Source organism: Hyaena hyaena, unplaced genomic scaffold (genome assembly GCF_003009895.1).
Source record: "Hyaena hyaena isolate Hyena2069 unplaced genomic scaffold, ASM300989v1 scaffold_780, whole genome shotgun sequence".
Taxonomy (NCBI): domain Eukaryota; kingdom Metazoa; phylum Chordata; class Mammalia; order Carnivora; family Hyaenidae; genus Hyaena; species Hyaena hyaena.
In genome coordinates, this window is record NW_024081410.1 from 894,391 (window position 1) to 917,414 (window position 23,024).

General features: G+C 38.6%; 1 protein-coding gene across 1 annotated transcript in view; it reads left to right on the forward strand.

The window, feature by feature from the left end:
* LOC120221380 (eukaryotic translation initiation factor 4 gamma 3) overlaps nt 1-23,024 on the forward strand; it is a gene marked incomplete at its 3' end in the record, with an annotated part of 80,578 nt that overhangs the window by 43,114 nt on the left and 14,440 nt on the right. The window contains exons 8-12 of the mRNA XM_039218742.1: nt 3,268-3,465; nt 18,418-18,564; nt 19,008-19,244; nt 20,485-20,589; nt 22,439-22,571. Coding sequence (XP_039074673.1) covers nt 3,268-3,465; nt 18,418-18,564; nt 19,008-19,244; nt 20,485-20,589; nt 22,439-22,571 — 820 coding nt within the window. The remainder of the gene's footprint in view (nt 1-3,267; nt 3,466-18,417; nt 18,565-19,007; nt 19,245-20,484; nt 20,590-22,438; nt 22,572-23,024) is intronic.

The following is a 23,024-nucleotide window of genomic DNA, read 5'->3' on the forward strand; positions in this document are numbered from 1 at the left end:
CTGGAGCCTGTTTCAGTCTGTGACTCCCTCTCTCTCTGACCCTCCCCTGCTCACGCTGTCTCTCTCTCTCTCTCTCTCTCTCTCCCCCTCTCCCTCTCCTAGAAATAAATAAAAACATTTAAAACAAACAAACAAAAAAAACAAATTAGCACCCCTGTACCCTTTGGATAAATACCAAGTAGTGCAATTGCTGGGTCAAATCCTAGCTATGGGATCCATGAGTTGTATGGTAAATATAGGTTTAGCCGTATTAGAAAACACCAAACTGTTTTCCAAGGTTGTTATTGGAACAGTTTGCATTTCTCCTGTCAAGGCATGAGAGTCAATCATTTTACTTCTTCATCGCACTTATTATTTTCTGCTTTATAAATTTTAGCCATTCTGATGGATGTGTGGTAGCATCTCCTTCTTTTAATTTGAATTTCCAAATGAATTATATATTGAATAAGCACATCTTTTTTTGTGCTTATTTGCCATTCTTGTATCTTCTCTGGTAAAATTTCTGTTCATATCTTTTGCTCTGATTTGGTGGGTGGTGATTTTTCTTATCATTGACTTTTGAGTGTTCTTCATATATTCTGGATATAAGTCTTTTATAGGATATGTGTTTTTGCAAAAATTTTCTCCCAGTCTGGTTTGTTGGTTCATTCTCTTTATAGTGTCCTGTAGAACCAAAGCTTTTAATGTTGATCATGTTGGAATGTATCAACTTTTGCACTCAGAGGTTGTACTTTTGCTGTTGCATCTTTACATAACCCAAGAATACAAAACTCTTCTCCTTTGTTATCTTTTAGAAGTTTACAGTTTTATGTTTTAATATTGGTCTGTGATCCAGTTTTAGTTAATTTTTGTGTTTCATGCAAGCAAGGTATTCTTCTCTCTCTCTCTCTCTCTCTCTCTCTTTCTTTTCCTTATCCAGGTGTTCCTGCACGGTTTGTTGAAAGAATTATACTTTGTCCATTCAGTTTTCTTTGCACCTTTGTTGAAAATCAGTTCATCATATATTTGTGAATCCAGTTCTAGACTTAGGTTCTATTCCAGCTATCTATGTGTCTGTCCTCTGATAAGGACCACACTGTCTTTGTATAGTAAGTTTTGAAATAAGGCTGTAAGAGTTTTCCAGCTTTGTTACAGTTCAAAGTCATTGAGGCTGCTCTGGGTTTTTTGTTTCTGTTTTTGTTTTTCCCAGAGTCAAATCAGCTTCTTGATTTCTACCCGAAATACCCCCAAAAACCCTACTAGGATTTTTATTGTGATTGTGTTAAATCTGTAGGTCAGTTTAGCAAAAATGGACAACTTAACCATAATGGATATTCTAATACGTGAACATGACACAGCTCTCATTTTATTTAGGTCATCCTTGATTTCTTTCATCAGTGATTTATGGTTTTCATTATACAGCTCCTATGGATATTGTGTTAGATTTTTAACTAAGTATTTCATGGTTTTTGGTGCTGTGGTAAATGGTACTTTCTAGTTGTTTATTGCTAATATAGAGAAGTAAATTGATATTTGTATGTTGACATGTATTCTACATTGTTGCTACACTTATTCTAGTATCAATTTTAGATTCCTTATGATTTTCTACATAGATAATCATTATCATTTATGAATAGAGATAGAGTCATATTTCTTCCTTTATGATCTGTATGGGTTGTAGTTAGTGTACTGATGAGGCCCTCCAGTATGACTTTGTTTTGTTTTTTTGTTTTGTTTTGTTTTTCTTTTAATGTTTTTTATTTATTTTTGAGAGAGAGATAGACACAGCGTGAGCAGGGGAGGGTCAGAGAGAGAGAGGTAGTTACAGAATCCGAAGACAGCCTCCAGGCTCTGAGCTAGCTGTCAGTACAGAGCCCAACGTGGGGCTCAAACCCACGAACCATGAGATCATGACCTGAGCTGAAGTCGGACACTTAACTGACTGAGCCACCCAGGTGCCCCTCCAGTATGACTTTGAATAGGGTGGTGAGAATGGACGTTTTTGCCTGATTCCCATTCTTACAAGGAAAATAGTCCTTCTTTCACCATAAAGTAGAGTTATAGGTGCTTTATTTCTAGTGGTGGAAGTTCTCTTGTATTCCTAATTTGATGAGAGTTTAAAAGACTTCTGCCTAGGGGCGCTTGGGTGACTCAGTCGGTTAAGCGGCCTTCTTCAGCTCAGGTCATGATCTCGTGGTCCATGGGTTCGAGCCCCACGTCAGGCTCTGTGCTGACAGCTCAGAGCCTGGAGCCTGTTTCAGATTCTGTGTCTCCCTCTCTGTCTGCACCTCCCCAGCTCAGGCTCTGTCTGTCTCTGTCTCAAAAATAAATAAACGTTAAAAAAAATTTTTTTAATAAAAAAATTTTTAAAAATAAAAGACTTCTGCCTGGTATTCTGTAACTTAATTTAGATAGATTCCTATTTTAGGACATTTAAGTTATTTGCTATAACGGGTTACTAATGGAAGTCATTGTGGCTGAAATCTTATGTACTTATCCTTAAATATGAGTAAATTTCTTAAAGTATAATTGCTGCTTCAAAAAATACATCACAGGGGCGCCTGGGTGGCTTAGTCGGTTAAGCGTCCGACTTTTGCTTAGGTCGTGATCTCACGGTTCGTGGGTTCGAGCCCCGTGTCGGGCTCTGTGCTGACTGCCAGCTCAGAGCCTGGAGCCTGTTTCAGTCTGTGAATCCCTCTCTCTCTGACCCTCCCCTGCTCACGCTGTCTCTCTCTCTCCTAGAAATANTAAAAAAAAAAAAAAAAAAAAAAAAAATTACAGTTTTAAAGCTTATTTAATACACATTGCCAAACGCCAAGTATACTGCCATAATGAATATACCTAATTCTTAAAATTCTCATCTGTTGTGAAAAGAAGTGGTATAATGTTTGCTATTTGTTAAAATAGATGGGTTTAGGAGCGCTGAATGGCTCAGTAGGTTAAGTGTCACAACTTCAGGTCAGATCATGATCTCGTGATTAGTGAGTTTGAGTCCCGTGTCTGACTCTGTGCTGACAGCTCAGAGCCTGGAGCCTGCTTCAGATTCTGTGTCTCCTCTCTTTCTGTTCCTCCCCACTCATGCTCTGTCTTTCCTTTCCTCTCTAAAATAAATAATAAACACTTAGAATTTTTTAAATAATTAAAATAGATGGATTTAATTATTTCTTTGACTAGTTCACAGTCCTTGCTAATAATATGGGACATTGAATTTAAAATACTAATCCTTATAGAAAGAATCATCCTGTCATAGTTAAGATAACATTCTTTTCTTTTTTGTGGCCTTTCTAGGAGCTTTTTAGAAAAGTTCGAAGTATCTTAAATAAATTGACACCACAGATGTTCAACCAACTGATGAAGCAAGTGTCAGGACTTACTGTTGACACAGAGGAGCGCCTGAAGGGAGTCATAGACCTGGTCTTTGAGAAGGCTATCGATGAGCCCAGCTTCTCTGTGGCTTACGCAAACATGTGTCGATGTCTAGTAACGGTAAGAAGAGAGGAAGGAGTAAAACCAGAAATCTCTAAGAGGTATATTCTCCCCTCGCTACACATTCTTCCCAGAAGTGTTATTGGGGCAACGTAAAGGGGAGAATATATTTTTAGCACTTTTTAATATAATATTCTCAATGTATGAAAGACATCTTGCTTTATTAAAATGTATCCTCACCTCTGGAGGGGATATGGAGACTAGACTGAAATAGGCTTGATATGGTCTTATCCATTGTGATGGATATTGAGTAAGGTTTAAATTAGTAATGTGAAATTATTGTCATAAGTGTGTCTGCTTACAGAAACAATGTGAATGCTTGTGTTCACATTTAATTCCAAACTTAAAAGTGTAGTTGATTTAATTTGAGCCTTGGTGAAAATGATAGGATAGTTGAGGTCATAAAAGGTTCAAAACTGATCATTTCATCTCTTAGCAACTATTAGATTTCTTTCTCTTTACATTGTCCACAGCCATTTAATATCTACAGCCTGTCAAATCTAGGGCAAGACAGAATGGGAGACCAAAGAACTTCTGGTTAGTGCTCATTGCCCTCTGTTCTGCAATCAGAAAATTACCATGTACCATCTGTCTTTTCTTTGCCTGTCACTGTTACCAAGGTACTACTTGTGTCACAAACGTGTCTTTTCACCATTTGAGTGTTTTCTTAATTATCACAACTCATTGTCATTGTACCTTGCTATGAAAATGCATATATTCTATCATTTTACCAAAGGTAGGTACGTCTGTTATGACTTGGAAAGGTTACCTCTTCTGTCTTTAAGGAATTTAAATTTCATATTGAAAAAAAACAAAAACAAAAACAAAAAAAAGAAAAAAAAACAGCATTAGCAGGAAAAAAAATCACTTACAGCATACTCTGTGATGTTGCAATATGTTGATGCCTGAATGGATGTTCTAGACTGAAAACTTAAGTAGGACAAAAACGAAAAGACTGTGTTGGTGGTAGAGTGACAGACTTTTATGAAACAGGTAGAGTTCAAGTTGGGCCTGAGGCAGGGAAGGGGGCAAGGATAGATCCAGAAGAGCTCACATCTGAGGCAGCACATGGCACAGCTGTCCCAGACATGGGCTTTGAGTCTCATGGTTCTGACTTCATATTTTAAATTTAAGTTCCTACTCTGCAAATTGAAAATGCTTTAATAAACTATAGTGAAGTGTTACAGACTTTATAACTTTATAAAATTACACAACCTTAGCCTCAGTTTTTAATCCATAAAATAAGGTTAAGTCACACAATCTGAGGCTATTATGATAATATTTAATAATAAAATATGAATTTAATAAAAAATGTAATTAGATGGTGTATATAAAGTTCCTAGCTCAGTATTTCACCTGTAGTAATTCCTAAATAATTCAAAAATATATTGGTGTTTGCAAAGGTCCTGAAATGCTGGCTATAGAATGAGGAAGATTCATAATAACAGAAACCATCTGTTGGTAGCTACTAGGTTGCATTATGGGTAGATGCTTTATATATATTATTTTTAATGGTTCTTATAACCCTGAAAGATCAGTATTAGTAGCCCCACTTTACTGAATCAGAAACTGAGGCTTAAAAAAGGATAAATAGCATGCTTACTACGATCACACAACTAGGAAGTGGCAGTGCTAGAATCCTAGCCTCGGATCATGCAGCCACACTTCTCATAGTGCCTTCGAATGCGTGCCTTACTGTAGGTGTCTCTCATTTTCCTTGTGGCCGCCGTGACAACGTGGGTTCACTCATTAGAACTAAAACTAGATCCCACATCTCCTGGCTCATACTTTAGTGCTCTTTACTAATTTCAGATTTACTCCTATAGGCAGTGAAGGATCGTGAATAAATTTTTAATACAAGAGTATCCTTGATGAAAATGACCTTTGAAAAAGCTTGGCAATAAAAGAAGTTAGAATAAAATAGGAAGAAATTACAGATAAGCCAACCACTTCTATAATTTTTGTTATGATTCACCCTTTTAAAAATAAGATTGATTAAACTTTACTAGATTATTTTAAATTAAAAAATAACCTTTTGAAATAAGTCCAGCAACATAGACGTATTCATCGAAAAAGTTACTGCTCTTTCTTGCAGCCCCTAACAGTTACACCTCCATTCCCAGGACAATCAGTGGGAATGGTATGGATGAGTATTTCCAGTTTTATTTATATTTGTAAAATTACATAAAAACATATACTTATGTATAAAGAAATACTTTGGGGTTTGATTAAATTGTACCATATATGTATTTTGTACATTTTTTTTTTCCTCACTGAATATATTTTGGGCATACCGCTAGGCCAGTATGATAGATTTTACTCATACTTTTTTAGTAGTTGCATAGTATTCCAAAATATATATACACCATAAGTTTTCCAGCCTTTTTCTCTCTCTTTCTCCTTTTTTCCCCCCATGTTGTTTCTAGTTATTTGGTTTTTGGGGATTTTCTTGCACCCACAAGTTGTGCTGCAATAAACACCAAAGTATATTTGCCATTACATGCTGAAGCTTTTGCTTTTTTAGCATAAATTCCACCAGAGTTATATACCAAAGTATACTCTGCACTGACACAGAGAGAGAGCCAGATGTGGGGCTTGAACTCACAAACCATAAGATCATGACCTGAACTGAACTCAAGAATTGAATGTTTAACCGACTAAATCAGACAGGGGCTCTTGGGTGGCTCAGTCGGTTAAGCGTCCTACTTCAGCTCAGGTTATAATCTCACTGTTTGTGAGCTTGAGCCTCACATCAGAGCCTGGAGCCTGCTTTGGTTTCTGTATCTCCCTCTATTTCTCTCTCTCTCTCTCTCTCTCTCTCTCTCTCTCTCTGTCCCTCTCCTGCTCGTGCTGTCTGTCTGTCTCTCTAGAAAAAAATATTGGGGGGTGGGGCATCTGGGTGGTTCAGTCAGTTGGGCGTCTAACTGCTGCCCAGGTCATGATCTCAGCTTGTGAGTTCAAGCCCTACATCAAGCTCTGTGCTGACAGCTCAGAGCCTGGAGCCTGCTTCAGATTCTGTGTCTCCCTCTCTCTCTTCCCCTCCTCTGCTCACCCTCTGCCTTTCTCTCTTTCTAAAGTAAATACATTTTAAAAAATATTTAAAAACAACAATAAAATTTTTTAAGAAATAGAAAAGAAATATTACCGACACATATGCTGTTTGGGAAAAGAAAAATTACTCATTTGTTACTTTTGTCAAAATTAATGATATAATTTCTTAATGGCTGATTTTAAGCCAGTGACAGTTTGACAGTTAACTCACAAAATTTCTGCTAAATAGTTGACACTCATGACCCAGCATGAGCTAGCTTTAGCACACCATTACAACATGCACATAGAAGAGTTTACAGACTATTAGCGTGCAGCTCAGTGTATTTCAGCACAGTGAGAATACATACCTACTACCCTGGTCAATAAATAGAACTGTACCCTTTCTTCTTTCTTAAGAGTAATGACTGCTGACTTCAGTCCCATAGCTGATGTACTTTTGAGATACTGAAGACCTGAAATAAAAGGTGGCAGTGAGAATAGGGCCATTTGTTCCTACTACATAGTAAATATAAAAATCTGATAGTCATGGGAATAATGCAAATCTAAGTAAGAAATTAAGCTAATCTTTTAGGAGAAAATTGAGGAGACCATCTTCATGAACTTTTGAGCGGGTAAAAATTTCTTTAGCAAGATTAAGATTCAAAATGAATAACAGAAAAATAGAATCAGATTTGACTATTGAAATTTGCAGTCATTGGTGTGCAGCAAATGATACCATACATAAAATAGAAAGATAAAGCCACAGCATGGGAGAATCTATTTGTAATACATGTACCTGATAAAATGTTATAATACAGAATTAAGGGGGGAAAAAAATAAGAAAACAACCCAACTAAAATATGGGCATTTTATAGAAATGAAAATCCATTAGCTGATGCACTTAACAAAAGATATGCAGTGCTATTCATGATTAGGGAAATGACAAGTAAGCCACAGTTCTGTATAAGTCACACTTGTTAAAATAAAAAATAATGAAATAATTTAAAAGTGTTGACAGATGCAGTCGCTTTTACTTTAGTGAATATTCGGACAGTAACGTTGAAGATGTTCATATACTATTCAAGAATTTACTTCTTGGTATATACCCCAGAGAAAATATCAGATGTACACAAGCAGTCATTTTTAAGAATATTTATTTTTTTCTATTGATTTTAATAATTAATAACTGAAATACACTTAAACACAACAGTATATTAGAGTATACCACAATTTATTTGGTAGGTAGATTTTAATAGTAATATAGATACATAACAATTAAAATTAATGAACTAATACTAAATGTGTCAACCTCAAAAATAGTACTGAATAACAGTATGACATTTAGTAATTTTTTATAATATGCAAAATGTAACTTGTTCTTATGAAATACGTATATAATAAAACCATACCAAACATTAAATTCCAGGTAAGAGAGAAAAGGAAGTAAGATTAAGGAAAAGTACGCAGGAGTAAGTATTGGGGGCTTCTAGTAGTGACAAGTTAGATGATCCAGACCAACATTCCATGGATAACAATTGGAAAAGTTGGTTACAAAATATTTAAAAATCTTGAAGGCACCAGAGAGTTAAATGACAGATAAAGAATTACTTAGGCTGGGGCACCTGAGTGGCTCAGTTGGTTGAGTGCTCAACTGGATTTTAGCTCAGGTCATGATCTCATGGTTTGTAGGATTGAGCCCCATGTCAGGCTCTGTGCTTGAGATTCTCTCTCCTCTGTCTTTGCCCTTCCCCTGCTTATGCTTGTGCACATGCACTCTTTCTTTCTCAAAATGGATAAATAAGCATTTTAAGAAAAGAATTACTAAGGCTAAAATCCTAGAAAAGGTAGAAATCCAAAGAAAAGGGAAACATTTAGTAAAACCTCCCCCAGAAGAGGCAACTGAACATCTTGAAAAACTTGTTTTTCTTAGACTCCCCAAAAGAGTGGCTGAAGAAGCTCTAGTAATTCCTCCTGTATTTTAGGCTGGGATTCCAAAGGACTGCATGCTTGAAACCGTTGAATCAGAAATTGTCCTGGTCTCACAAGTACTGTGTGTAGCTCAACACCGAATAATCTCAGTCCTGCAATTTGGATTATTCAGAGTGTTAGTGCCTGCTAGGTACCGGCAGAAGCAAGCACAAATCCTTTTTAGAAACTATCTTATAAGTCTGTAGTTACTTCTGTGAACAGTTTTTCAAATCAAATACCCAGCACATAGTTAGAAATAATAAATCTCACAAGGGAAAAAAGGGACTATGAATGAGAACTAGCAATAAACAAATGTCCCACAGGGGCTCCAGATACTGGATCTATCAGGCACAGACATTAAATAACTATACTTATTATAATCAAGGTGATTAAGACAGGTTGAAATTTTCAACAGAGAATGAGAAAGTATCAAAAGAACTAAATAGAGCTCTCAGAAGTGAATATATAATAATAAAATCCAGAACTTAATGGATTGATTTAATAGCCCTAGATCGGATACACCTGAAGAATTATGAAGAGGATAGGTCTGTAGAATCCAGAATGAAGCACAGAGATGAAAGAAAGAAAGGGAGGGAGGGAGGAAAGAAGGAAGGAAGGAAGGAAGGAAGGAAGGAAGGAAGGAAGGAAGGAAGGAAGGAAAGAAAAAAAGAAAAGAAAAGAAAGGAGGGAGGGAGGGAAGGGAAGGGAAGGTAAACAATGGAGGAAATTGAAGAAGCTCGAACTTTGCATTACTTGGAGTCCCAAGGGGAGACAGGATAGAGTAGGGAAAAAAGCAATAGTTGAAGAAAATAGCTGAGACTTTTTTTACAGGTGCTGAGATATTAAAACCACAGATTGGAATGATTTACTATAAACCTCCAAGATGAATTTTAAAATGAATAAATAGGGGCATCTGGGGGGCTCAGGGGGTTAAGCATCTGACTTCAGCTCAGGTCATGATCTCATGTTCATGGGTTTGAGCCCTGCATCAGGCTCTGTGCTGACAGCTCTCCCTCTCTTTCTGCCCCTCCCCCACTCACGCTCTGTCTCTCTCTGTCTCTCAAAAAATAAAACATTAAAAAATAATTTAATAAATGTAAGAGGGAAGGAAAACATTTAGACTGGTTATTGTAAAGCTGTTTACAACAAAAGATAAAAAGTAACCAGAGTGGAGGGTAGATATTTAAAAGAATAATAATTTGTAGGTTTCTTAGGACACAAATGTCACTGTGTACAAAAGAAAAGACTGGTAAATTGGACTACATTAAAATTAACATGTTTTCATCAAAAGATGTCATTAAGGGAGTAAAAATGAAGTTCACATATTAGGAAAAGATCATTGCAACACAATCCAATAGTGTCTATATTAGATATTTTTTCCAAGCTAATAGAAACCAATAAGAGAATAACTTTTTAAAATAGACAATAGACTTAAATCTACAGTTCACCAAAAGTCATCCGGATGACCAACAAACATGACGACATTAACCAGCTAGATCTAAAACTACACATTAACTCCAGATTACTAATCTTCCCAGGAGTTGGCAAATACGTGAGACAGCGAGAACTCTCAAGTACAGTTGGTGGGCATGTAAGTGGTAACAGCTGCCTTGGAGAAGAGCTCAGCTGTAAAAGCTGATTTTTTTGCTTTACCAAGCATTTCCATTCTTAAGTATGTACCCAACCGATAAACAATAATGTACATTTCTTATGTATTGGGCAACATATGCAGAAATGTTGGTAGCATTTTTCATAATGGATAAAAACTGGAAACACTGTCCAACAATGGTACAGTGCATCAATTACCACGTGATCATAGTAGCCCAGTGAACACAAACTGCAACTAAGTACACATGGGTGGATCTCACAAGAATAATCTTTCTCAAGAGACGCCAGTCCCCAAAGAAATACGTACTATGTGTGTGATGTGTTTATTTAAAATTCAAAAGTGTAAGAAAAATAAACTCTTATGTTTGGGGTGCATGTTTAGGTAGTAAAACAAAGAAAAGTAGTTATAATGAAATACAGAATAATGGGAGTGATGTCAGGGGCTGGGAGGTATTACGGGTTTGTAAGAAAATTTCAAATAGGGCTCTCGGAGACTGTCCGTGTTCTATTTCTTGACCTGGTGCTATGCCTGGTGGTGTTCATGTGAATTTAGTTCATCATAATTCATTGAGCTGAAACTTACATCGTTAAAAAAAATAAAAATAAAAAGAAGCAGTAGAGCAAAAAAATAAAATGCTGTGTGCACTTGAGCTTTAATATTTCTTAAAAAGTAAGAGATCTAAAGCAAATGTGGCAAAATATTAAGATTTAACAGAGTTGGGTGATAAACGTGCACCATATTATTTTATTCTGTAAGGAAAGAAATGGAGTTTAGCCCATTATTTTTTTAAGGCGGCATGTCTTTAGGCTAGTGTTGTCCAAAATTGAAATGTAACTATGTCTCACTAATGCCACTTCAAGCAAATGTCTTTCTTTCTATTTACTATGCTGATGTTTCTTGTGAAATCAAACAAGAAGGATCTACTCCATGGAACATTTTTCAGACTTTCTTGACCATGGGCACTGTTTTGGGTTGTTTGTTTTCAAGATAATCATTAGTTTGAGAAATGACACCTCCCAATAGAATAAGAGAAATTGAAGACAGTGAATATAAAATTAAACTTTCATCTAGGGAAGGAGCTTGCTTTCTGTCCACTGTATTCATTGGGTTATTTAAGTAACTTGATTATCTTTGTCCATGTGTGTTACCAAGACACCACAGGTTAAATTGCAAGGTCTTTGACCAGATTCATGATTGTAAGAAATGTATAGACCTATGACACTTGTCCTATGTCATCAGTGTTGGTCACTCCAAATAATACAATCTAGTTACGGTGACCTACCCAGTCATACAGGATAGCCATGAGTAGTAAGAGTGAGTAGTAGTGGGAATGATAGCGGTGCTTATTTGTGGGATATACTGAACTGTTACATCTGACTCATTTGATCTTCACAACCATTCTGTCATCCTTATTTCACTTCTCTGAAAGTTAGGAGATTCCCTAGTACTTTTATACTTCTCAAGGTTTTGAGTATTAAATGGTAGAACCTTAACTCAAACAATGGACTAGGTCAGTGGTCCTCAGCCAGGGATGGTTTTGTTCTTCAGGGGACATTGGACAGTGTTTAGAGACATTTTTGGTTACGGCTGCTGGCATCTTAGCGGGCAAAGTGTCAGCATGCCTAAACCTCTACAGTGCACAAGACAGCCCACAACAAAGAATTATCCCACCCTCCATGTTATTAGGGCTAAGGTTGGCAAACCTGGCCCAGAGTTTTCAGATATTAAGATTTAGGAGAATATTTGCTCTCAGCAGTTCTGAGCAGTATACCTTTTTCTGCCTCCATGTCATTCACATGGATCACACACCTCCATGTAAAATGTTACTTTGCAGCAATTATGTAGGTGAGGGCTAGAGAATGCATTTCTATTGTGTGTCAGTTTTCCATGATGCCCTAACGTGATGCCCTTAAAAGCCTAATAGACTTTTAAGAAAGAAATTCTTTAGATTGGGGCACCTGGGTGGCTCAGTTGGTTAAGTGTCTGACTTAGGCTCAGGTCATGATCCCTCAGTTCGTGAGTTCAAGCCCATGTCGGGCTCTGTGCTGACAGCTCAGAACCTGGAGCCTCCTTTGGATTCTGTGTCTCCACTCCCTCTCTGCCCTACCCTTGTTCACACACTCCCTCTCCCTCCCTCTCTCCAAAATAAATAAATATTTTTTAAAAATTATTAAAAAAAAAATTCTTTCAGATTTTCAAAGTAAATTGCTGTAATAGGTTTGATTTTCCCAAGTTACTCTGTAAATGCCATATGTATTATTTACACAGACACACTTATACATATACACAGCTGCCTACTTGTTACAGCTGTACTCAGTGAAACCTCTGGCACTTAAGGCTTAAGGGCATCATAAGAGATAGGAAACAGTGCCTCTGGAGTTTGCTGCTGCTTCTGCTAGTTCAACCAGGAATGACTAACAGACCTTCAGAACCCCCTTTACAAACTACCCACCATTTAACTAGAATTCAGCACTTCTTTTAGGAGGAGGACAATTGAGAATGGCAAAGGGAGAAGAGTAGATAAGTGAAAACGCTGTCCTCTATCTAAATCTGTAGTTAAATAAAAATGTTAGTTGGATTGTTGGTAATTCCTGTGTTTTTGTTTTCATCATAATTCAAATCAAAATCCACATCTCAAAAACCCCATTAGCATGTAAATTCCTAAGGGCAGGTGCTTTTTCTGGGTTTTGTTGTTGTTGTTTTGTTTTTTTTACTGCTAAATTCCCAGTGTCTAGAATGGTTTCTGGCACATCATAGACTCTCAGACATATGTTGTGAGTAAGTGGATAAATGCATAAATGAAAGAGTAACAACTTGAAGTTATTTCATGCCCAAATTCTGTATTGTTTTTTCTTTTTTACTTTTTATCATTGCTGTGGCAGGCATGTATACCTCAGCCTTAAAGGTAGGCACTAACGGCAGATTTTTGAGCACTCTATGTCCTGTTATGCCATTTCTAGAAGTTTCAGTGTTGGCACTGTTCAAGTGCTTTAAAGCAAGACATGCAGGATTGAGTATAGGAAGAGTCACTAAGAGAATAAAGGAGACACTTAAATCTCATTAGGAGTAAAGCCTGGAAGTACAGACATGAAAAGTCAGCCTTGGGCAACAGGAAGTGGCTGAAGTCAACTGGAGGAGGAGGGATGTGCAACTCGCCTGATAAAAGATGAAAAATGCTTTAAAGAAACGTTGAGGAGAAATGACTTACCCTTTCAGAACTCTCTCTTGAGTCTTGTGGGCATCTCTCACCAGTGCATACCTCTTCCAGTGTATCTAACCAGAGACATAGTTTGATAGATTTGTTTATAGTACATTTGGAGTATGTATTTTGTTCAGTTTTAACAGGTGATTTAGTAAGGTCAGGAGATAACTACTAATGGAGAATAGTATGTCACCATGGACTCATGAGTGATAGTTGTACAATTGAATTATTACTGTTCACATTTTAGAGCTAGCGTGGCAGTGCCACTACATTAGTCATTTCAAATATTTTACCTCAAAGCAGAACATGCTTTTGGCCCCTGGGACCTGGGTTCCCACTAGCCTTGATTATGTTCTGAGACCACATGGGAAATCTTGCCTAGCCTGGCATGCTAAGTAGGGCCGGGCCTGGTCCTTCATTTTCTGGTCTTCTATTTGACCACTGTAATTAACACACAGCTGGTAGCCATCACTAACTCTCTAGGAGTTTCATCGTGTTAGGGATAAGAAGTATCTACCCTCAGCACTAGCAAATATATCAGCAGCAGTACAGGTCCTGTTGCTTGAAGAGAATGACCACCTGATGCTGACAGCATTTGTAACCAAGATTGCTGGGTAATTGGTATGTGGATGGGTCTACTCCCAATATGAGATGGCACAGTGTTAGTTTACCACTGTGTAAAAATGAAAAGCCACGGTGCTCTCCAGTGTTCTGGCTTAACCAAACAGCCTTACTGAAATACTTTCCTTGACTCCCTTCTCCCTGAGAGACTTCCTCAAGCAACTCCTTTAAAACACAGTATCTTACTTTTGATTGTGGATTGCTGCTTAATGACAATGATCGTTATCGTTATCTAATGAGATCTTTTTCTCACTGTTGGCACATCACCTTTCATTTTTGCTATTGTCCATGATCACAGTTGCAGGCATCTGCCTTGTCTGTTGTTAAAGACTGTATGTTCGTGTCCCCCACCCCTAGATCATTATGTTCATGCTCTAACCCTCAGTCTGATGGTACTAGTAGGTGGGGCCTTTGGAAGGTAATTAGGTATAGATGAGGTCATAAGGATGGAGCCTCTATGGCGAGATTAGTGCCTTCCTAGGGAGAGCAAGAGACACTAGAGGTTCCCATCTCCACCACTAGAAGATATATGCGAAAACAGCTGTCTGTAAACCAGGAAAAGGGTGCTCACTAAGAACTGAATCTACTGGCACCTTAGCCTTAGACTTCCAAACTCCAGAACTGTGAGAAGTAAATGTCTATTATTTAAGCCCCTATTCTATGATATGTATGAGAGCCACCCTAGCACACCGAGACATCCACTCTTCATGTCTCTTCTAACTAAGCAATTTCATTGGGTTTTCTGGCCCGTCAGTGTCCAGCAGACAACAAGGCTGACTTAATGATGTCATAACCCTGTTGAATTTATCATCTTGAGAACAAAAAAAAAGGTACCATGCATCACCAATCGTTCTCAAAGAATGTTCTCACTAGCCTATTTCCATATTTCCACCCTGTTAATCATCCCCGAGGGCATTAAAATCATGTTCCAAAACAAGTCTTTAGGGGGTAGTATAGCAAGGCATTCATTTATTTGAAGATAAATGTACTTGCAGATCTGTGGCCATTCCACTGACTGTTTGATTTCAATATCTCCATCAACTGTATCTCTGCATAATCATGTTTTTTATGATCTATACATGTGAAATCTCTCCTGGTCATCATTTGGGATTGGCGGATAGTCATTTCTCTTGCTATTGGTTTTCTCCCTAACTGCTTGGTGAACTAACTTTGTTTATATACTTCCTATGGTATCTGTGTTACTATAGTTGAGATTACCCTTAGTTTTTAATCATAAACATGTCAAATACAGCTCCAAGTATATAAATATAGCTGTATTAGTTTATTAGATGCTTGATGATGTGCCAGCCACTATCATTTGTATTACACTGCTGCCATGTAATCCTTCCAGTAAGATGTTATCATCCCCGCTGTAGAAAGAGATGTTTGGTGAAGCTAAGTAACGTGGCCAGAGTCATCTGGCAGAGCTGGAATTACGACTGCCTCCAAAGTTCCTGTTTTCAACAGCTATTTTATAACCTGCATGGTCATTGGAATGTCTCCTTTTGCAGAGGATGGGACTGAAGCTCAATGTGCAGTGTTTCAAATATCCTGTCCTTCTCTGTGACTTACAGAGTGCTTCCACTAAACCTACTTCATGCTCAAAGCTGCACTCTGGGTTAGACACAGCTATTGTGTTCCCCTTGTGCTGGAGAATGAAACTGAAACTTGGGTTTCAACTGCCTTTAGGGGTGCCTGCCTGCGTGGCTCATTTGGTTAGACATCCGAATCTTGGTTTTGGTTCAGATCATGATCTTATGATTTGTGGGATCGGGCTTGTCACCAGGTGGTCTGCTTGGGATTTTTTCTCCTTCTCTCTCTACCCCTGCCCTCCCCCCCCAAATAAATAAACATTTTTAAGAAAAGAAGGCTTTTGTTTAAAACTAAATATATGTAAAAAAAATAAAAGTAAGTATCTTAAGTTCCTTTTTTTAAGGTTTGTTTATTTTGAGAGAGAGAGGGAACCTGAGCAGGGGAGGGGCAGAGAGAGAGGGAGGGAGAGAGAGAATCCCAAGCAGGTTCTGTACCATCAAACATGGGACTCGATCCCACAGACCATGAGATCATGACCTGAGCCGCAATCAAGAGCCAGGCACCTAACTGACTTAGCCACCCAGGTGCCCCTCCTGTTCTTTAACCCAATACTTTCAACATAGCCTTCTCTATGGAAAAGGTCTAAAAGGTTTAGTTTTTTATACTTTTTGTATAGCGAAGCTCACCCTTACTTTGTGTCATTTCTACTTGTTTCCTGTAAACCAAATTGTCACAAGTTACATTTATTTAATCTTTTTGATTCATTTTCATTCTGGTCCCTCTCACCATGAGACAGTCGCTCAGATTTTCATACTGTTGTCCACATTCTTTCCATTTTCTGTACAGTACAATCCATAATACAAGAAGCATCTCAGAGCTGATAGATTGTGGTCCAGGTGATTTTTGTCTTATGAGTTATGCCCATAGTATTAATATAGGTGATGCTGGCAAATATCCCAAGAAGCTGGATAGATCTGGCTGGTTTTCTGTGTTCCTAGGAAACAGTAAGTTGGAAATAACTGCTGATGTTTTCTTCTGCTAAATTTTAAAAGTTTTAGTTTGTTCTGGAACCTAGTATCATGTTGTTGTTCTATTATATACTACCTTGCTCGTGGATATGGTTTTTGGTTCTCTTTTGTAGTGCGTTATTGTATGTTCTGGGTCCTAAATAGAGTCCACTTTTGGCTTTTGCTTTCATGTAGAATTTTTCTTTTCTTTCTTTTTTGTTTTTAAACGTAGTCCTTTTATTTAAGTTTATTTTATTTTTAAGAGAGACAGAACACAAGTAGGGAAAGGGCAGAGAGAGAGGGAGACACAGAGCCCAAAGCAGGCTCCAGGCTCTGAGCTGTTAGTGAGATCATGACCTGAGCCGAAGTCAGATGCTTAACCAGCTGAGCCACACAGGCACCCCAGCATTTCTTTTCTTGAAGGCTGATTAAATGCCTGCTTTCATGTGCAATTATGGAGTAGACCTGCCTGAAATGATCTGTAGTCACTTGCATTTTTAGGACCTGAATTTGGAGATAAGACATCTTAACTTTTTTTTTTTTATGCATGTCAAAAAAATATATATTTGGTAATCTTACCCTCTTCCTGAGTTCCTCTTCCTCTTCACTGCTGGGGGAAAAGAGTATAATAAAACAGTTACTCTCTTGGTTGATTAGAACTGGACTTGCTGAGGTGCCTGGCTGGCTCAGTCAGTGGAGCATGCGACTCTTGATCTCGAGGTTGTGAGTTCAAGCTCCACGTTGGGTATAGAGATTACCTAAAAATTAAAATCTTAAAAAAAAGAACTGGTCTGTTAAAGGGTCTTTCATGTGTCATAGAGAATCTCTCGGAGAGTGTACCCATCAATTCTAGCACAGACCCAGTGTAGCATCATAGTACTCAGTTCTCCAGAAGCTTCTCTATCCATTCAGCCTGAGTCAGCAGCTCTCCCAAGTCCATTGTGGTTGATAACATTAACTTCTTTGTGAGTATTAATACAGGGCATTCTGTTTTTTACCAGGTTCTCGCATTAAACTTAGGGCAAAGACCATGCATTTCAGAACTTTGGGACTCACTTTATGATTCCACTAAATCCACTTGCCATGTTACACAATAGCTGTTCAGAAGGGCACTCTGGGGCATTTCAGCTATAAAATGGCATATTTTAGTCCATCATTGCACCAGTTCACTTTCTTCTAAGAACGTCTCTGTGTTTGGTTACAAGTAACCTTTAAGATACCAGCTATTGCTGTTACTAGAAAGCAATTATGAGATTTGATTGGAAAGTTTGTATGCATCCTGCCTCCGGTGGTCTGCCCAGCCCAGTCTGGGTCTTCCAGTGTATCAAAAGAATGTTTCTAAAGTGGCCACTTTTTAGATTGAACTCTTGGAAAACTAGTATTTTTTTTTTTTTTTTTGGCACATAAGAATAACCAGTAAACATAGTATATTGGTAGTCAAGGTAAGTATCAGTGTCACAGCCAAGACTTTCCCCTGAGGACAAGATCTCTCAAAAATCCTTAAGTTGGTCCCTTTTCTGCTTTTTTCCTAGCATAAGGATCCTGTGCACAAAAGTTTTTCTGTAGCTGTGAAATTGTCCCCTGCTTTATGTCATTTCTGTTTGTTCTTTAAATCTTTAAACTTACTATTGTGGTAATAGAAAAACAAAAGGAATAAACCCTATAGAGTTACAAAGGTCTAGTAGGGGTAGAGTCATAGATGTTATAATATTGCATGGATTTCAAAATCAACTAGAGGCACAACCAGCCATAAAAGATATAGTACATTTATATGAGAGGAATGTGTATCTTTTCTGCATGAAATTTAAGACATCTTACCACTGAACATAAACTGCCTGAAGCTAACTTGTGTACCCCTTTTAGAAGCTTTCCTATAGTTCAGTCAGCATTATTTTGTACCATAAAGAAAATACGTATTTTGAGAAAATTATTGAACGTCTTAAGTAATCTTGATGTGTTTGCATTTTCCTGTATGGATACAGCTGAAAGTACCCATGGCAGACAAACCTGGGAACACAGTGAATTTCCGGAAGCTGCTCCTGAACCGTTGCCAGAAGGAGTTTGAAAAAGATAAAGCAGATGATGATGTCTTTGAAAAGAAGCAGAAAGAACTCGAGGCTGCCAGTGCTGTGAGTATTTTGACAGAAAAGCAGTGCGCTTTTCTTCTGAGTGTTATCAAATAGAATTTTCATGAAACTGGCTACATTTCCCTGCTACTTCAGCAGATGCCTTATGGCCTTTCTTCATGTGGAGATACAATATTGAAGTTTAGGGGAATGCTTTATTCCTTTTCGTGCTGCATGTTTGAGCAACTCAACCTTCTCAGACAGGAATTCAGAGCCCAGCTTTCAGAGAGGTCCAGAGTTCCAGAAATCTCCTAAAATGGATGCAAACTTTTGGGTGTAGTTCAGTTTTCTGACTAGAGTAGGTCTAGAGTTGCTGTCACATTCTCAAAAGGTGTCCCTGACCCCACCGAGGATAAGACCATGAGTCAGAGTGTGTATGTTGTTACCATCTCTTGTGCCATACACTTGTCGTCATCGTGCTTCTATTGTCATTCCTTACACAACAGCCAGAGGAGAGGACGAGGCTTCATGACGAGCTAGAAGAAGCGAAGGACAAAGCCCGGCGGAGATCCATTGGTAACATCAAGTTTATTGGAGAGCTCTTTAAACTCAAGATGCTGACCGAAGCCATCATGCATGACTGTGTGGTGAAGCTGCTGAAGAACCATGACGAGGAGTCCCTGGAGTGCCTGTGCCGCCTGCTCACCACCATTGGCAAAGACCTAGACTTCGAGAAAGCAAAGGTAAAAGCCCACAGGCTCTGAAGCGTCCACTGGGGCCTCGGTCGGGACTGTCGACAGAAGTGTTCGATCTCACCCCAGTGGTCTGGGCTGTTGCTTTTCTTCTTTTGCCCTTCGCATTGTGAGCATGTGGCCCTCGAGCTCCTTACCACTTTTCCATCATGGGCAGAAGTGAAGACGGTCCCAGATTAGATGAAGGAAATTGTTCAGATTATTTGTCCCTTGTCCTTTTTCTGCATGACCTTTTCACAGGCCATTTGTCTGTATAACAAATTATGGGCAGAAATAAGAGGAGAATAGCTGTTGTGGGGCTGCGATGGGATGGAGAGTGCTACCGAGGTGAAGACCTAGTAGTTTTCTTTCTTTTTTTTTTTTTTTAAGTTTATTTATTTTGAGAGAGAGAGAGAGAATCAGTGGGGGAGAGGTAGAGACAGAGGGGGACAGAAGACCCAAAGCAGGCTCTGTACTCACAGCAGCAAGCCTGATGCAGGGCTCGGACCCACACACTATGAGATCATGACCTGAGCCAAGGTTAGACGCTTAACTGACTGAGCCACCCAGGTGCCCCAGAACTAGTAGTTTCTTTAGATTTATGCTCTAATTAGCAACAAGGCTATCTAACCATAATAAAAGAAATCATTAAAAATATTATGGTTCAAACATAATGTGTCTTCCAAATAAGGGGTAGGAAAATCAGAACTGCTTCAAATAAATAATGTCAAAAATGTTTCATAACATCTGAATCATCTAGGATTATGTTTGTTTGTGACAGGAAATCCCAAATATCAGTGGTTTATGCAAGTTTGAGATTTATTCTCACTCACGTAAATAAAGTTCAGAGGTAAGATGTCTGAGGCGGGTCTGGTGGCTCAGAGGTGATAAATAATCCAGTTCGTCCAGCTTAACCTTTTGTCGTCCCTAACGTATGGCCTTTGTCCTTATCATCCTCAGCAGAGAAGGTTGGAAATGGGCAAAGGACGGAAGCCTTCTCTCTCTTAAGGAAGATTCCAGGGGCTGCATTATGACACTTCCATTTATATTCTGTTTACCTGTAATCAGTCACATGACTACAGCCAGCTGCTCAGAATGTGTAACCTTTATTGGGTGTCATATGCTTAATTAAAAATTGTACCACATACCTTTGGGCTATAAGTTGTGTTCTTAAACCATTTAAAAATTCTGAATGGTAAAATTACACTTGAATTCCTCAGTCAGGAATACTGAATGGTTTTGTCCCTCGCAGCCACGTATGGACCAGTATTTTAATCAGATGGAGAAAATTGTGAAAGAAAGAAAAACCTCCTCTAGGATTCGATTCATGCTACAAGATGTGATAGACCTAAGGCTGGTAAGTAAGAAAATGTAAGCCAGCTACTCCAGTCTCTTGTAATGGATTGGGTTGGAGAGCATGTCCTGGTATTTACATGGGTAAAAACTTAATGCTGCAGTAAGGAACCTGAACCTGAGTAGATACACTTCCAGGACAGAGCTGTGCGAAAGGACACAGAGCATATATACCTACCTGTAGATTTCTTCCCTCTAAGCTCATTATCAAACCACATTGCCATTTTAAAATCAGCCATTCTGAATTCAAACTGTGGTCAGTTAAATTTAGTCTTGGGCTACTAAATATTCAGGAGTTCTTATCTTCAAAATGATTCCATTTCACTATCCTGAGCCTTAGATTTCTATTCTCTAAGATGGGGATGTTGCCTACCTTGCACATGTGTTGTACAGACTCACTGAAGTGATCATGTCAAGTGTCCAGCTCATAGGAGACGTTGCTGTTTTTCTCTGTTGTTTTTCCTCTGTGTCGCCCTGTGCTGCTGCTGCTTCCTCTCATTTCTCGTAACACGTGCAGTGTTTACCGCTGCCACCTCTTTTATCTCTCCTGATTTTAACTCCTACAGGGAATATACTGCAGCTGACCCTAAACTAGAGAACGTGGATGCAAGTCCTGCCTCATCCTTGCCCTGTACCCAGACCAGATAGCATTGATGATGATTCTTTATCTTGCTAAGGTTAAATGTGATCTCGCGATCCTTTTTATTACCAAAGCCGCCACCAGCTGATCAGAATTTGTGTGCTGATTTAAAACGTATTTGCTCCTTGCTTCTAGCAGATGTAAATAAATATAAAAGACTTCTTCAGTCATGCCCTCTACTACTTGTATTTATATGAGTTGTTTGGATTATGGTGGGAAGGAAAGGAAGAAATATAATTATAAGGAGTAACTTGTCCGAAATAGGATAACCAAAGGCCAGACAGATTTTGCAGGATATCAGAACAGTGAGATAGGTTGAAAAAATGCTAGTCATCCATGATTTAGAGCCCCCATGGAATGTGGTAGGAACTAGGTACCAATAACCCAGATTAAGGCAAGGCCAGAGAATCCTGAGCTTTCTTGATTCCTCTTCTGGTTCCTCTTTACAAATATACGAGATGATTTTTTAAAAAATTTTTAGAAGTTTATTTATTTTGAGATAGAGACAGCACAAGTCAGGGAGGGGGGCAGAGAGAGACGGGGAGAGAGAGAGAATCCCAAACAGGCTTTGTGCTGCCAGCACAGAGCCTGACATGGGGCTCAAACTCATGAAACTGTGAGATCATGACCTGAGCCAAAACCAAGAGTTGGACACTTAACCAACTGAGCCACTCAGGTGCCCCACAAGATGATTTTTAAAAAATACATGGGGGGGGGGTGGGTAGGGCCTGAGTGGCTCAGTTGGTTAAACATCCGACTTCAGCTCAGGTCATGATCTCCAGGTCTGTGAGTTTGAGCCCCACATTGGCTCTGTGCTGACAGCTCAGAGCCTGGATCCAACTTCAGATTCTGTGTCTCCTTCTCTCTCTTCACACTCTGAATCTCTCTCTCTCTCCCTCCCTTTCTCAAAAATTAAACATTAAAAACATTTTAAAAAAATTTTTTTAAATACATCTGGGCTAGTCTTTCACTCTTATTTTTTTTCATTGGCCTTTGGAATGCTCGGTATACAGTAATTCAGCACTGAGTGAGAAGAACTCAGTTCTTTATATCTCATCTCAAACTGCATGTCATGCATCTGTAAGGCAGATGAAAACCTGTTGTAGTACAGATCTTAAGTGTATTTTACACTTGTCCAGCAGTGAGAAGTATAAAAAATTTTTATGTTCATTTTTCGTTTCCTGGTTGATAATGTTATTTTCTCCTTTTATAGTGCAACTGGGTATCTCGAAGAGCAGATCAAGGGCCTAAGACTATTGAACAGATTCACAAAGAGGCTAAAATAGAAGAACAAGAAGAGCAAAGGAAGGTCCAGCAGCTCATGACCAAAGAGAAGAGAAGAACAGGTAAGGAAGGGGTGGAGTCCCCTGGGGTGTTAGGGAAACTTGGGAGGTTGAGGGACAGATGTTTAAGAGTATTTAGGTATGACATCAGAAAGAATAAACTGAACAATAGAGTGGTAATTGGTAAGTGAAGCAGTTTCGCCAAGAATGCAGGACGAAACATGGTTTCTTTGACTACTTTAACGTCAGTAATCAACCAGATTTATTGAGCATCTTCTCTATTCTCCGTATTGGTGAGGGCTGTAAAAAGAGGTGGAAGATACAGCTTTGCTCTGAAAGCTTACAGTTTATTTGGGAAGGCAAACTAATAAAGGGTACATTTGTCAAATAAGTAGAAGATATTATCAAGTATGAAATGTATTCTCAAGATTGTTAAAATTCAAAAGAGGAGAAGAAAGATAGGAAGCTGGAAGAGATCTTTATTTGAGGAAGGCATCCTTGAACTGGGTCCTGGTG